General features: G+C 30.7%; 1 protein-coding gene across 1 annotated transcript in view; it reads right to left on the reverse strand.

Moving 5' to 3' along the window:
• Positions 1–14,568, reverse strand: part of LOC133334130 (centaurin-gamma-1A) — a 66,217-nt gene that overhangs the window by 15,828 nt on the left and 35,821 nt on the right. The window contains 1 exon segment of the mRNA XM_061542430.1: positions 5,412–5,644. Within this exon segment, the coding sequence (XP_061398414.1) occupies positions 5,412–5,644 (233 nt within the window).

The raw sequence follows: 14,568 nt of genomic DNA on the forward strand, positions 1-14,568 counted from the left end.
AAAAATCACACGTACATATTTTTAAAATATTTGTGAATTTTATTTGAAATGTTTAAAGATCTTTTTCCAAATCATCTAAAAATCTGTCAAAAAGTTATTTCAATTTTTTTAAGAAGGTCTTTTCGTGTCTTAGAAAATTGTGTAATTTTCTGTTCTCTTATTATTTGATTTTGTAATTTTTCGTTTAATTAAATTAAGGCCTTTTGAGAAAACGGAAAGAAATAGAAATTGTTTAAATCGATATTTTATTGTTGCAAGTTTTTGAAACGCCTATTTATAGAAATTGCCCTTTAAGCAAAATTTAATTAAACTTCTATAGTTCAAACAAATTGCTTACAATTTCCGACTCACCATCTCCCCTCAACCCATTTTCCCCTTCTCCTCTTTCCTCCTTCCCCATTCTTTATCTGTGGGTTTGCTTGTTTGTACTATTTGATCCAAATCCAATTAAAAATAATTTGCCTTTTATTCGAAATGTTTCTTTGAAAGCTTTCTTTTGACTATTAACATAACCCTTTTTTCGTGTGGGTAAGTGCTTAGCTAAACAATTAAGCGTTTCTTATTGGAAATTAAAATAAAAAAAAACATTTTTTAAATTTTTTTTCAAATCTCTAAAGCCATTACTTGAAGCTTATTACAATTTTTAATGGCTTCATTTTTATGAAAATTTACCACAAGCCACTTAAAATAATATAAAATATGCTATGTTTATGATGGGGGAGGATGGGCGAAGGAAAGGTGTGCGAGGGAGGGGGCAGCATCTTGTCGTGGATTATGTTGTGTAAAATCCAGCAAAAGAAAAATAAATCTTTTCAAATATTTATACAAGATTATTAGCTCATAGCATAAACTGTAACCACACAACTTTTGTAATTCATATCTCTCATGGCCTTGTTCCTTCATACTCGTCCTTTTTATTTCTCCTCTCCTGCCAGCAACAAATCCTTGGTTATTATATTATTCTGCCAACTACTTAAGAAGTCCATTTTATGTATTATTATGTTGTTACAGGACACAAGTTTCTTCGTCTTCTTTTGAAAAGCTTATTAAAAAGTTTTACTTATCCTTAAGGTCTTCTCAGCTATACCTACCTGTGGCTGTACTGTTGCTGCCTTAAGGCTTACATCAGGAGTGGGTTTTCTTCCACCCCCACAACAAATCACGATTTGTTAATGTAGCTTAGCCATAAAGCCGACATGGATGATAGCATAAAAGTCTTGTGGCCAAAAAAGGTAGTTTGAAAACTTAGCCATGCCATGAATGGTGGGTGGGTTGTTGGTTCCTTAACTGCTGGTCTTTTGCTGTGTGCCGTATAGATATTTGACCTAATTCCAGAGCAAAAGTTGTGGCCACTTTAGTTTTATTTACCTTACCTTCATGGTGGATACAATGTGTAACAAGTTAACGTGGAAGAAAAGTGTGAACAGCTTTTCCACAAAAGGCACTTCAAAAAGGCCAACCACTTAAATTAGGTCAATAAGAAGGCACACACACACAATCACATGTAAATGACCCACACCAGAAATGGTTATTTATCGAGCTACTTGAAAATAAGGCAGGAAACCAAATATACAAAATAGCTTCATTAAGAGGGCTTAAAACCACTTAAACGAAAGAATATCCTTACTCAGATCCTTATCTCCGAACGAACTATTCAAACTATTCGTGGCCAAATTAGCCCACTCCTTTTGGCTGGCACTCTCTGTCTCTCTCGCCTTTACACTCTCCCCATGACCAACAATTTCTACAAATTTCCATAGCCTCATGCACATTCCTTTAATCTAACCACCCTGCACCTCTCCACCCCCTCATCGCCACTCACCCTTCTCCATCGTATTTTTTCTACAACTTAAATGTCACGTTTTTGTTACAGTTTTGTTTTGCCGTTGTCTTTTCTTTGTTCATGGTCTGTTGTTAATTTTTCTATGACATTTTCTCTCTCTATCGCTGTGTGTTCGTTGTTTAGCTTTCATTATTATATGGCTATTGTTTTTGTTGTTGTTCTTGTTGATTTTCTTCTTGGCACGTTTTGTTGGCCATACACAAATATTTATTACACAAAAGATAAACATGGCTGTTGTTTTTGTTGGTATGAATTTGTAAATACAACAAGGGGGTTATGTAGGGGGGTGGTAATTTTTATTTCCGTGCAAAAATGCAGGGCAAAAATATTTCAAACATTCTCAAGTTTTTTGAAAAAATATATATTTGATTAGTTTGAATTTTTAAATAAAATAATATTTTTTTTAAATATAATTTTTTATATTTCAAGTAAATAATTTAGAATTTTTTTATTAGTTTTTATTTAAAAAAATTGTCGTTTGTTCAAGCACGTGCTTGTTTTGTATGAAATCGATGGAAATTAAAAAAAAATTCTTTAAAAAATATAGAAAATATATACGTTTTTATCAAAAACTATTTTTTGTGATTTTTTTGTGAAAAAAATTATTTATTCTGGTTGTTTAAGCATGTGATTGAGTCATTAAAATTGTTTAAAAATATTATAAAATATATAAAAAATAAATATAAACAATAAATATAAAAAATAAATATAAAAATAAATAACCTTTCTAGTATTTTTTCTATTGAAATTTAGAAATTCTGATTGTTCAAGCACAGGCTTGACATGTGACAAAATCACAAAAACATTAAAAATTCGTATTTTAATAAAATAAAAATCAAATTTAATGTTTTCCTTGTGATTTCTATTAAATTTTAATAGAAATTTAACTGTTCAAGCACATGCTTGACACTTTAAAAATCACAAAAAATGTCTAATTACTTATTTTAATGTGGTGCAAACTAAATTAATGTTTTGTTTGTGGTTTTAATTTAATTTTATTCGAAATTTAATTGTTCAAGCACATGCTTGAAACTTTAATATTTTCAAAAAAAAAAATTAAATATTAATTTTAATATAATATAAATTAAACTTAATGTTTTCCTTTTAATTTTTATTTCATTTTAATAGGAATTTAACTGTTCAAGCACATGCTTAGCGTTTTTAAATCACAAGAAATTGTAATATTACTTATTTTAATACAACATAAACTTATTAATAGAAATTTGGCTGTTCAAGCACATGCTTGACATGTTAAAAATAACTCAGAGTAGTAAAATATTGATTTTGGCATTTAAAAATTCACAAAAAATTTTCATGTGGTTCAAATTTTTAAAAAAATAATAAATTTTGTTTGTTCAAGCATATGCTTGTAATGTGAAAAATTAAAAAATAGGGTATAATTTATTTTTATATAAATTAAATTAAAATATGTTATATACGTTTTTTAATGATTTTCTATTGAAATTTGATTCGTCAGCTTGTTCAAGCACATGCTTGAAGTTCCAGATATTACAGTAAATGATACAAATTTGACGGTAGTGGGTTAAATAGGCCCTTCTCAGTTAGATTTTTATTTAGATACTACAGTAAATGATACAAACTTGACTGTAGTGGATTAAATAGGCCCTTCTAAGTTATATTATTTAGATACTTCCAAATAAATAAATTATTTAAATAAATTTAATTTCAAATCTAAAGTTCCCCTACCTCCCCTAAATTATCATTACTAACCACCAATTAATATTTTAGTTTTATTTATTCAAATCAATTGATTTATTTTTCATATCCTTTTGCAAAGGACATTTGAATTCAGGTGAAAAGCATAACGAAATTGTGTGTGTTTCCAATAAACAGCAATAAATCTTTCAAAACCATTCCAAATTCAATAAAGAAAGGCAAACAAATTTATGGTTTCAAATCAAATTCTAATTAATGGGCATATTAACAGGCAATTACCAAGGTAACTAACTGTGTATGCCTCGTTAGAGGGTGCAAGCATAAAAAATCCGCACGCGTTCCATAAAAAAATGTGCATGCATGAATGCATGTCATCATACCCTTTTGCCACCCCATTTGTCAATGGGCAATAAAAATCCACCATAAATCCATTTGGTTACACATCATAAATATTGCTGTTGCAGAAATAGTCGGATTTGCATAATTCAAGAGATAAACGAAACAGACAAATTATTTGCTGCACCAAAATCGAAAAATGAGATTGTTAACACCCCTTTAAAAAATATGCAAATTATTTTTATTGTCAAAGAATTTAAGAATTTGAATAAATAAAATAAAACACAAAAATATATTTGCATATTTCTAGGCGCTTAAAGCAAAAACTAAAACAGAAAAATAAACAAAAAATGTTGAAACAAATAATTTACATATTTAATATGGAGGGTAGTGGGGAACAATTATTCTGCCTCGTTTTAATGGCAAATTTGCCTTTCCTCCTAAATAAATAATGCCAAGAGCCTAAAAGTATGCAATAGTTTTTTTATTGTTCTTGAACAAAGTGTAAATTGAGTTGCGAGAAAAAAGGTAACAGAAAAAAATTATTTAAATATTCATTAAGGGTTTGGAAAGTCACCTGCTTTCAATGGCAACGTTGCGCCTTAAAGTATACTTTAAACAACAATTTTATGGGTGTACGTGAGTACCAGGTTCACTAACAAAAAATAACCTTTAATGTTTACTTGTGAAATGTTAATGGCCAATAATTTTTTGCCAAGGTATTAATAGGTGACTGGCAGGCTTTTAGGGTTTGCCAGTTCTGTTCCACCTCCTTCTCTCTCTCTTTAATTCTTCTCTATTAAAAGTTCATTTACCCAAAGACTCGGCCATCTGTGGCCCAAAAAACAGTTTAACATTTTGTGTTAATTTTTATCGTCTATGGGGTAAGTTGAACAATAAATTACATATATTCTATAGTATACTTTTAGGGGCAATAGAAATAGTGCGTGTTTTTTCACCTTGGCTGACAAAGTGTCATTAAAAGAAAATTGTTACAATAATAATAATGGCAATAAAAAGTCAAGGAATTGTTAAAGAAGAAAAAATTGGAAGAAAGAAAAAAATGAGAGGTAGGTTGTGAGAGGGTGAGAGAATAGGGGTCACATTATAGGCAATAAGAAAATAAAACCACTCTACGTTTTTGGAATTAAAACCCCTTAACAATTTTTTCCACCAGAATTGTAATTAAGAATTTCAAATGTGGGAGAGCACGAGGGAGAGTGGGAAGAAATGAGAAGATGTCATGCGGAACGTGTGGAAGTTTCAATTAGAAAATAATATATCTCCCGGTTTTGTGCCAAAAATTCGTTGTAATTTTTGCCAGATTGGCAAGGTCTATTTTTTACCCATTTCCCCCTTTCATTTTTCTATAAAAACTATACTTTTTTGATGATTTCTCGATCCTCCTTTCCCTCTCCTTTCCAAAAAATGACTTTTTCTATTTGTAAATTTTTTATGACCAAATGCCCTTTTTCCCCCTTCTTTTTTTTAAAAATCTGATTTTTTCCCTTTGTATTTTTTTATAATTGTTTTTTTATTCATGTTCGGAACTTACCTGCATTTCGGGTGCACCACCTTCATCGCGTATCAACAGCAAATAACTTTGGCCATCAATGAATACCTCCTTTTTGAAGCGACCGCCTTCGGGTGATTCTTCTTGCATATAGGAACCGGTTAGATAACGATGCACCAAGGCGGATTTACCGGAATTCAGGGAACCGACAATGCCCAAACGCAAATCGGGCACCGAACGTGATATCGTCCATTCTTGACTATTTACAAAGGAATCTGGAAAAAGAACAAGAAAGAAAAATTAAAAAATTTGAAGAAGAAATATTTAAAAAAACATAAAGTGGCGCCCAATGTGGGGTCCATTAAATTCAAAATAATTGAAAGGAACCTATTTAATTAACATTTTTTGAAGAAACTAAACACCGAATTTCATAAAAGTAGAATTTTTCATTTTTTGGGTAAAGTGGCGCCAAATTAATGGAAATATTAAACAAAAGTGGCGCCCAATGTGGGGTCCATGAAATTCAAAATAATTATAAGAAACATTTTTGATTACAATTTCTAAACATCGAACTTCAAAAAAGTAGAATTTTTAATTTTTTTGGATAAAGTGGCGCCCAACTTGTGGTCGATTAGAAAACCATATTTTTTATTCCAATTTAAAAATAATTTTAAGGAACATTTTTAAATACAATTCCTGCTTAATCGGAACATAGATCTTCAAAAAAATTTCATATTTGATAATTTGGCTGAAGTGGCCCCCAATTGATGGCAGAGTAGAAAATAATTCCTAATATTTTAATTTAAAAATATTTATCAGAAATATTTTTCATGAAAATTTGTGAAGTATCTGAACACAGACAATTAAAAAATCCCATATTTGGTAATTTGGGTAAAGTGGCGCCCAACTGATGGGAGAGTAGAAAATCATATTTTTTTATTTCAATTTAAAAATAATTATAAGGAACATTTTTAAATACAATTTCTGCAGATTCGAACCACAGGCCTTCAAAAAATCCCATATTTAGTAATTGGAATGAAGTGGCGCCCAATTAATGTCAGCCATTAATTTTTTATTTCAATTTAGAAATTACAATAAGAAAGCTATTTTAAATACAATTTCTACAGTATCTGAACATAGACATTAAAAAATCCAATATTTTATAATTTTGGCGAAGTGGCGCTCAATAGATGGCTGCGTAAAAAATCATATTTTTTATTTCAATATAAAAATAATTGTTAGCTAAATTTTTAACCACAATATCTGCAAAATCGGAATACCAAAATGAAAAAAATGTATATTAGTTATTTATTGAAGTGGCGCCCAAAGTAGGTGAAGTGGCGCCCAACGTAGGCAGGGAACATAGACATTAAAAAATCACATATTTTATAACTTTGGTAAAGTGGCGCCCAATAGATGGTTGAGCAAAAAAATCAAAATTTTTTTTTAATATAAAAATAATCATTAGGAACATTTTTAACTACAATATCCGCAGAATCAGAACACCGAACTTAAAAAAAATTGCATATTTAATATTTTTAAAGTGGCGCCCAACGTAAGCCTGATGAAAAATCTCAAATTTGAAATTATAACAACAATTTTTATCTACAATTTCTTCCAAATAAATGACAATTAGTATCAAAAGTTTTTGGAATTATTTCACAGAGCTGTCCAAACCACAAATCAGGCCATTAAACCGATATTTGTACCATTTACCATATAAGCAACTAATGCGCATATTTACTTATCAGAAAAAAATTAAACCCCAATTGACAACAAAGCGGATTAATTGTTTTGGCTATAATGCTACCTTCTTTAGTCGTATAACCAAAAAACCAAACTGAAATTTTATTTATTTTTGGAAATTGAAAACCTATCATTAAAACCAACTACCACTAATACCTCATACTTAACCCACATAAATGGTGTTACTTTGAGTTTCTTGCTTATTACCAAAACAATTATCTTTTAAGCCACAATTAAGCATATTGGCGTTGTTGCTGTTCGAAAAGCAAAAATTCAAAATAAAAACAATTTTCAAAAACTGATTCATCATTGAGATTAGCGTGGCGTTGAGTTTGTTTTATCGTTCGCTTGTTGTGGTAGTCAGTCAAGTTGTTTTGACATTGAATTCGGCATAAAATCGGCAAAATAATTATATTACCAAAAAGACACAACACAACGCAAACTCGACTCGACTTGGTTTGGCTTGGGAGTTCCTTATATGGTAAATAAAGCCAGCTGGCACGCTTATTCACCACCACCACTCGCTCGCTTTGTATTCAAAGTGGTGGGAGTTTGTGTTCGGCAAAAAATGCTATGATCGCTTGTAATTATTGTTTATCTTTTGTAGGTGTTGAAAAATAAAGAGAAAGAGTGGAGGGTAAGGGGAAGGGAGAGTGGGGAAGGGAGTGCGATAGAGACATGTAAATCATGATTAAGTTTTAAATTTATTACACGGCGATACAAGATTAGCTAAAAATAAAGATGATGACATTCGTGGCGTAGCGATGTCTCACCAATGTTCTGCTGACAAAGAATATTCGAAGCGTTTTTGAAATTGGAAAGCAATTCAGTTGGGGTTTAATGAAATTCAAGCTCGGGAAAAAATATTCAAATTAAAAATACAAAATAAAAAAATGATTGGCGCCCAAGATTTGTATGCCTTTAGTAAACTAAAAATATCCGATAAATAGGGTAAACTTTGTATTGGCGCCCAAGCTGAGGCCAAAAAAAAAAAATTGTAAAAGTTACGATAATAGCATTTATTTCTTATATTAATAAAAAATATAATAAATAATTGATTTCGAGACTAAATATTGTTAGAATTTAAATTGGCGCCCAACGTGGAGTATAATAAAAAATTGTTAATTCACTTAAATTACCTATTATTTTATATTATTAAATTACTATTATTACCTATTATTTATATTCAACAAATGAATCAAAATGTTTAATTGGCGCCCAAGCTGGAGCAAAAAGGCAAATTTCATAATTTAATAAAAATTCATTTTCATTTAATATTGAACTTATGGAATTTTCTTCTGATCTAATCCATATAGGATGCATTTGGAATAGGGGTTTAAAATGGCGCTCAATCATTCAGATAAATATATGTTGCGTTTTGTCGATTTATTCCCATATTACCATAAAAATATGATAAATAATTGATTTCGAGACTAAATATTGTTAGAATTTAAATTGGCGCCCAAGCTGGAGTACAATAAATTTTTTTCGAATTAACAAAAATTACCTATTATGTTTAATACTAAGGCAAAAAAATAATAATTGATTGAAAATATTCAATAAATGAAGAAAAAATTTAATTGGCGCCCAAGCTGAGGCAAAGAGAAAAATTTTCACAATTTAACAAAATTTCCTTTTTTATTTATTATTACCACACAAAATCGATCAAATATTAATTAAATTAGGGCAAATTGGAAATTGGCGACCAAGCTAACATAAATAATGGATTTTTTTTTTAAATTGGCGCCCAAGCTGAAACATTGAAAATATATTGTTTTATCTACAAATTTGAAATAATTTGTTCGTATTTGAAGAATGAATGATGTTATTTTAAACCAGAGTAAAATGTAAACATAAATAGTGGATTTTTTTAATTGGCGCCCAACGTGGTTATTATAATATATCACTTTATAATAACACTTGAGTTTTTGGGAAATAAAAAAATCAATTTGTAAATATGTTTTGGAATTTTCTTCTGATCTAGTTAATAAAGGAAGCAAATAGAAGAGAGATTTTTAAATGGCACCCAATCATGCAGATAAAATATATGTATTTTTCACTCTTTCTTTGTTAATTTCCAACAATGTTCCGCTTTCTATAGAATCATTGCAAACTATTTCTTTTATCCGTTTCAAAGTCATTGTTTCATACTAAGGGTCCTCCCTTGGTTTTTGGTTCTCTCATCTTCAGCGTTTTTTTTTCTGTTTCTTATCTTCTATTGTGGATGTTAAACATGTGTGAAGTTTGCAGTACATTTTTTTGTTAATCCCAGTCAGTCAGATAGTCATTCAAGGTCTCGTTCTCATTTTGCAAAAACGATTTTTAAAACATATGTCTGCCAGGCTGTCAAATCGAATATACGATATTAACACATTGCGTCTGAAAGATTCACAAGAAGCTTTACTTGATTTGTTCATGTATTGATTCTTGGTTCCTTTGTTATGTTAAAACAATAACTACAAAACAAAAAAAAAAAAACTTGTAAACTAACCTAAAATAAATAAACGAAAATCGAAAAGTGTTCAAGCATTTACTTGGGCTCGCACATGGAAAAAAAAGGATATGGAGACGTCTTTAAAAACTCATTAAAAATTCTATTCAGAAAAACAAGGACGAAAGAACAAAGGTATGTAGATCATGTCTGTCTGTATGTATGTGAGTATTAGTCATCTTCATCAGGAAAGTTACTTGCCTGACATGACAACTTTTGCTTTTGGTGTGTTGATGGACATATGTACAACTGTCAATCAAAGTGTGCAGAAGTGTAGTGCAAGAAATCTCTTTAAGGAAATATATCTGGCTATTAATCAGATCAGATCATGGTATGCAGGAAAAAGAGGAACCTTAAAGCACAGGGAATTGTTAATTGTTTTTGTTGTTGTTTCCTTAAATTTTTTTGATTAAATTGTCCTTGTTCGTTGTCAGCAAAACTGGTTGGAGGTAACCTTAACCCACTCGGTTTGTTGGGTTTGTTCAAGTTGGCTATTTGCCTTAAAGGCATTGCGGAATACAATGGCTTTTTTGTGTCATTGCTAATTTCATATGCCATGGCGTTTCATTCTTTGATTTTTTTGTAAGGACCTGGTAACAGATTTTTTAGTTGTGAATTTTTATTTTGGTGGGGAACTCCTTATTTGGTATGTTGTTGCCCATGTAACACATTGCTTGGCCAAGGTGGGGGCCTACACAAAAAATGCATTTCATTTTTGGCTCTTCCTGGTATTTTTTTGTCGTTGTAGATTTTTTTTGCTAGTGTCCTTTTTTGTTTCATTTCAATTGCTATTACGTCAACTCCTTGGCGGCGTCACCACATCTTTTTTTTTTTTTTGATGGCCACCCAATATGGGTCCCATATCTTGTTTATTCCGTTGTCTGCTTCTTCTTCTGTTTTGTCAAGTGTCATTTTGGTTTTTATTGCCGCTACTGGCTGGTGTCTGTTTGTTGTTATGGCCTGGGCTATTATGAATCTCAAGGTACAATAAAAAAACAACAACATCACAAATGTACACATGTAAGCTCTTTTTTATTTATCCGATTGCGCCCGTCCATTTGTCTCTCCGTCTGTCAGCTACCATCGTTTGGCGAGTTGTTGCTGTTTTTTTTCGTTTCCATTGCTGATAGCAAACAGTGTCGTAACATGTAACTTATGCTGGCATTATGCCTTTTTGACATAGTTGACAGTTTATAGTGCATGACATGTGACAGCCAGTCGCAAAACACAAAGAAAGAAAAATGAAAAAACAACAACAAAATAAAAAATCATAGAGGAAGAAGTTATAATTCAGCGACTAGCTGGCGGATTTTTTTTCTTTGGTGCAGAGCTAATTTTTTGCAAAGATTCATTTTTATTAGATAATAAATGGTGTGTGAGAGAGAGAAGTGGAAGGGCAGAGAGAGTGGGAGGAATAGTCTTGGTGTAAATTTCATATAATACAGTTTTAAAAAGTCAAAATAAAGTAACTACTACTGAACGTGGCACCCAACTAAGGTCAAAAATTAGTAATTTTAAAAAAAAAAAATTAAATGCCCCCGATTGCCCCTGATTTTATATATTTATATATCATAAACTGATTTTTTTGGTAATTTTTAAAAATTTTCTCTTTGCCCCTCGTTGGGCGCCAATTTAAAATTTGACTAAATTTGATTTTAATATTAATTTTTTTATCACATTTTTGTGATACTATATGAATAAAATTAAATTGCGTTAATATTCACTATTTTTATTTTTGCTCCTGCTTGGGCGCCAATTAAATATTGCTACAATTTTTTCATTGTTATTTTCCTAATGAAATATTTGTGTTAATTTTGGTTTGTAGGGTAAAAAAGAAACGTAAAATTTCATTTAATTGTAAATTATAGATGTGCCCCTTGTTGGGCGCCAATTAAGAATTCTAATAAATGTGATGATATTCTATCCAAACATTTTATATTTATTATTTTTATAGTAAGGAACATTTCATAGTGAAAAATATTAAAGATTTGAATTTCCAATTCATGTTGGGCGCCATTATTCACTATCTCTCTTAGTCCGCTGTATTCCTATTCAAATTAAGTTAATCCACATTATTTTTAAAATAAAATTTGCATAAAAGGAGTAAAACTCCTTTTAACTGAAAATCTCCTTCTCTCTCACTCTCCCTTCCCCTCTCTTAATTTTTCTCAATAAAGAAAATTAACCCTTTGTTATTCCATTTTTTTTTTAAATTTTTTTCAAAATGCCAACCAATTTATCAGTCTTAAGCAATTTCACACGTCTTATCTCGTTTTTATTTTTCTCATTTGTTGTATTCATCATATGTCACTTGGCCAAACCAAATATCTCTTGACATTTCAACTGTCAAATTAAGACGAATTTGTTGTGGTCTTCTGCTGCTGAAAATTACGCTTTTATGTAAAAATAGTGCAGAACATGAGCATTACCTATGTGGGGTCGTTGACGATTCTTACTTAAGCTGTCATTAATCATTACAACAAATTGCTGAAATGCTGCCTTGAATTTAATCCAAAAGCAACAACAATAACAACAACAATGGGGAGAAATTTTGTAACATAGTTGACATTTGTTTTCGCTAATTAATCATTTGGGAAAATTGGAAAATGTAATGGCAACAACAAAAAAATAATAATGAGAGCAATAGAATTTGGGAACTATAATTAGAATTGGAATTTAGTGAAAAACATAAATTAGAAAAAAAAATAGGAAATTGGGTTAATCGGAATGGATGTGGACTGTGAGAAAATAAATCGATAACGATGAGAAACCATTTCCACTTTCACGAAAATAATTCGGAGGGAATAATTGTATTCTTGATTCAATTAGCCCAACTTGAGATTTTCTAATAAAAATTGGCGCCCAAGCTCGGGAGAAATGAGAAAATATATCGGTAACGATTAACACGAACCATTATATCTTTTACAAAAATAATTGTTACGAAGTAATTGCATTTTTGATTCATTTATACCAACTTGAGATTTTTTTACTAAAATTGGCGGCCAAGCTGGACAGTAAGGAGGAAATAAATCGATAACGATTAACATATGAAATTGATGAACCATTTTCTCTTTTAGGAATATAATTTGGACGCAGTAATGGTATTTCGGATACATTTATTTCAAGTTGAGATTTTTGAATTAAAATTGGCGCCCAAGCTGATCTACAACTAGGAAATCAATTAATAACATATAATATATTACACTGAGAAACCATTTTCTATTTTACAAACATAATTGAAACACAATAATTGAATTTTTGATTCATTTATTGCAATTTGAGATTTTTTATTAAAATTGGCGCCCAAGCTGGTATGTTACTAGGAAATAACTTGATAACATTTAATACATTACACTGAAAAACAATTTTTCTATTTTACAAACATAATTGAAACACAATAATTGCATGTTTGATTCATAATTTCCAACTTGAGATTTTTGAATTAAAATTGGCGCCCAAGCTTGACGAGTCTCATATTTGAGTTTTTATAAAATAAACTAGAAAAGCATTTCATCTTCCATTATTATCTCTATTTTTATCAAGATTTTCACCAATAGAAGTAAAAATAACCCCTACATTGGACCTAGTTTATCATCTCCTAAGCCCAGGAAAAATGTGGGAATTATTCGAACAAGAAAGTTGTTGTTGTAAGCTCTCCACGAAAGAAAAAAAAACCTAACAAACATTATTAGCTATCTGTCACTCCTTAACACATTGACGTTTGATCTTGTTCCATGTTCTCGTGGTAGGGAAGACAACATTGGTTGTCTTCGACAATTTCACGTGACTTGTTTACTTTAACATGACGACGGCGACAACGGCGACTACTTGACCCTTTTCAAAAAGGGTGATTTCACATTGAAAATTTTCCCGCCATTTGACAAGACCAGACATGCCAGCTAGCTAATGATTACACATGTTATGTTATTTTTCTCTATTAAGAAAGTCGAAGTAAGAACTAGAACTAGTTTTTTTTTTTTTGGGAAATTTCATTTATTTACCCAGTAAATGTGACAAAGTTTAACCAACATAAGGCTTTGTTTTAATTTTCAAGGGCATTTGGGAAATAAAAGGGAAAAAGGGGTTTCATAAAAGGGTGCCGAATTCAACTCAACAACTTACACTTCATTAATTTTCTTTTACAACCAAGCAACCACCTCAGCCAACATCCTACGGGCGGAAGAAAAATGTAAGCGCAGAAGAATAGGGACTAAGTGTTATAATGAATGGCTTAAGATAAGATAAGACCCATTAGAATAAAAAATAGAAAAACATACATTGTTTGCATACATAATGATGTTCCGTAACGGCCTTTCTTTATATTTTTCACGCCGAGAGGGAGAAAAAGAAAGGTCGCCTGAGGTCTTCTATGTAACCGTGAAAATAAGATCATTATCGATCAACCTTAAATTGATTGACGCTTAAGCGGGCCGCCAAATCCGGAGCAATTAAGAAAATATTTGGTTTCCGATGTGTGAGACACACACACACATGCCTTATTTGATCTTTGATCTGAAGCAAGCATTCGTTGTGGTTGCTTTGGGGAATTTTAAATAGGTTGAAAATTAATGGGTTTTTAAGTGAAATAATAAAAGGGCTCAAAATTATTCTGTATTATTTATTAATTTTCCAACTTGGGATTTTTTTTTAAGGGACAAATCTTTTACTTGTTTTAAAGGGGAAAGCAAAATAGATTTAAATTATAACATTAAAGGGCTTAAATTTATTCTAATCTTTAAATGATAAACGTAGTTTTTATACAGTTATGCTAACTTGAGATTTTTCTATTAAAAGTGGCGCCCAATGAGAATAAATGGACAAATCTTTTACTTGTTTTAAAGGGGAAAGCAACATTGATTTAAATTATAACATCGAAGAGCTTAAATTTATTCCAATCTTTAAATGATGAACGCATTTTTTATTAAGTTATGCTAACTTGTGATTTTTCTATTAAAAGTGGCG

The sequence above is a fragment of the Musca vetustissima genome, unplaced genomic scaffold (genome assembly GCF_032173495.1).
Source record: "Musca vetustissima isolate MV318-11 ecotype Yass unplaced genomic scaffold, APGP_CSIRO_Mvet_v1 utg7628, whole genome shotgun sequence".
NCBI classification, from domain to species: Eukaryota; Metazoa; Arthropoda; class Insecta; order Diptera; family Muscidae; genus Musca; species Musca vetustissima.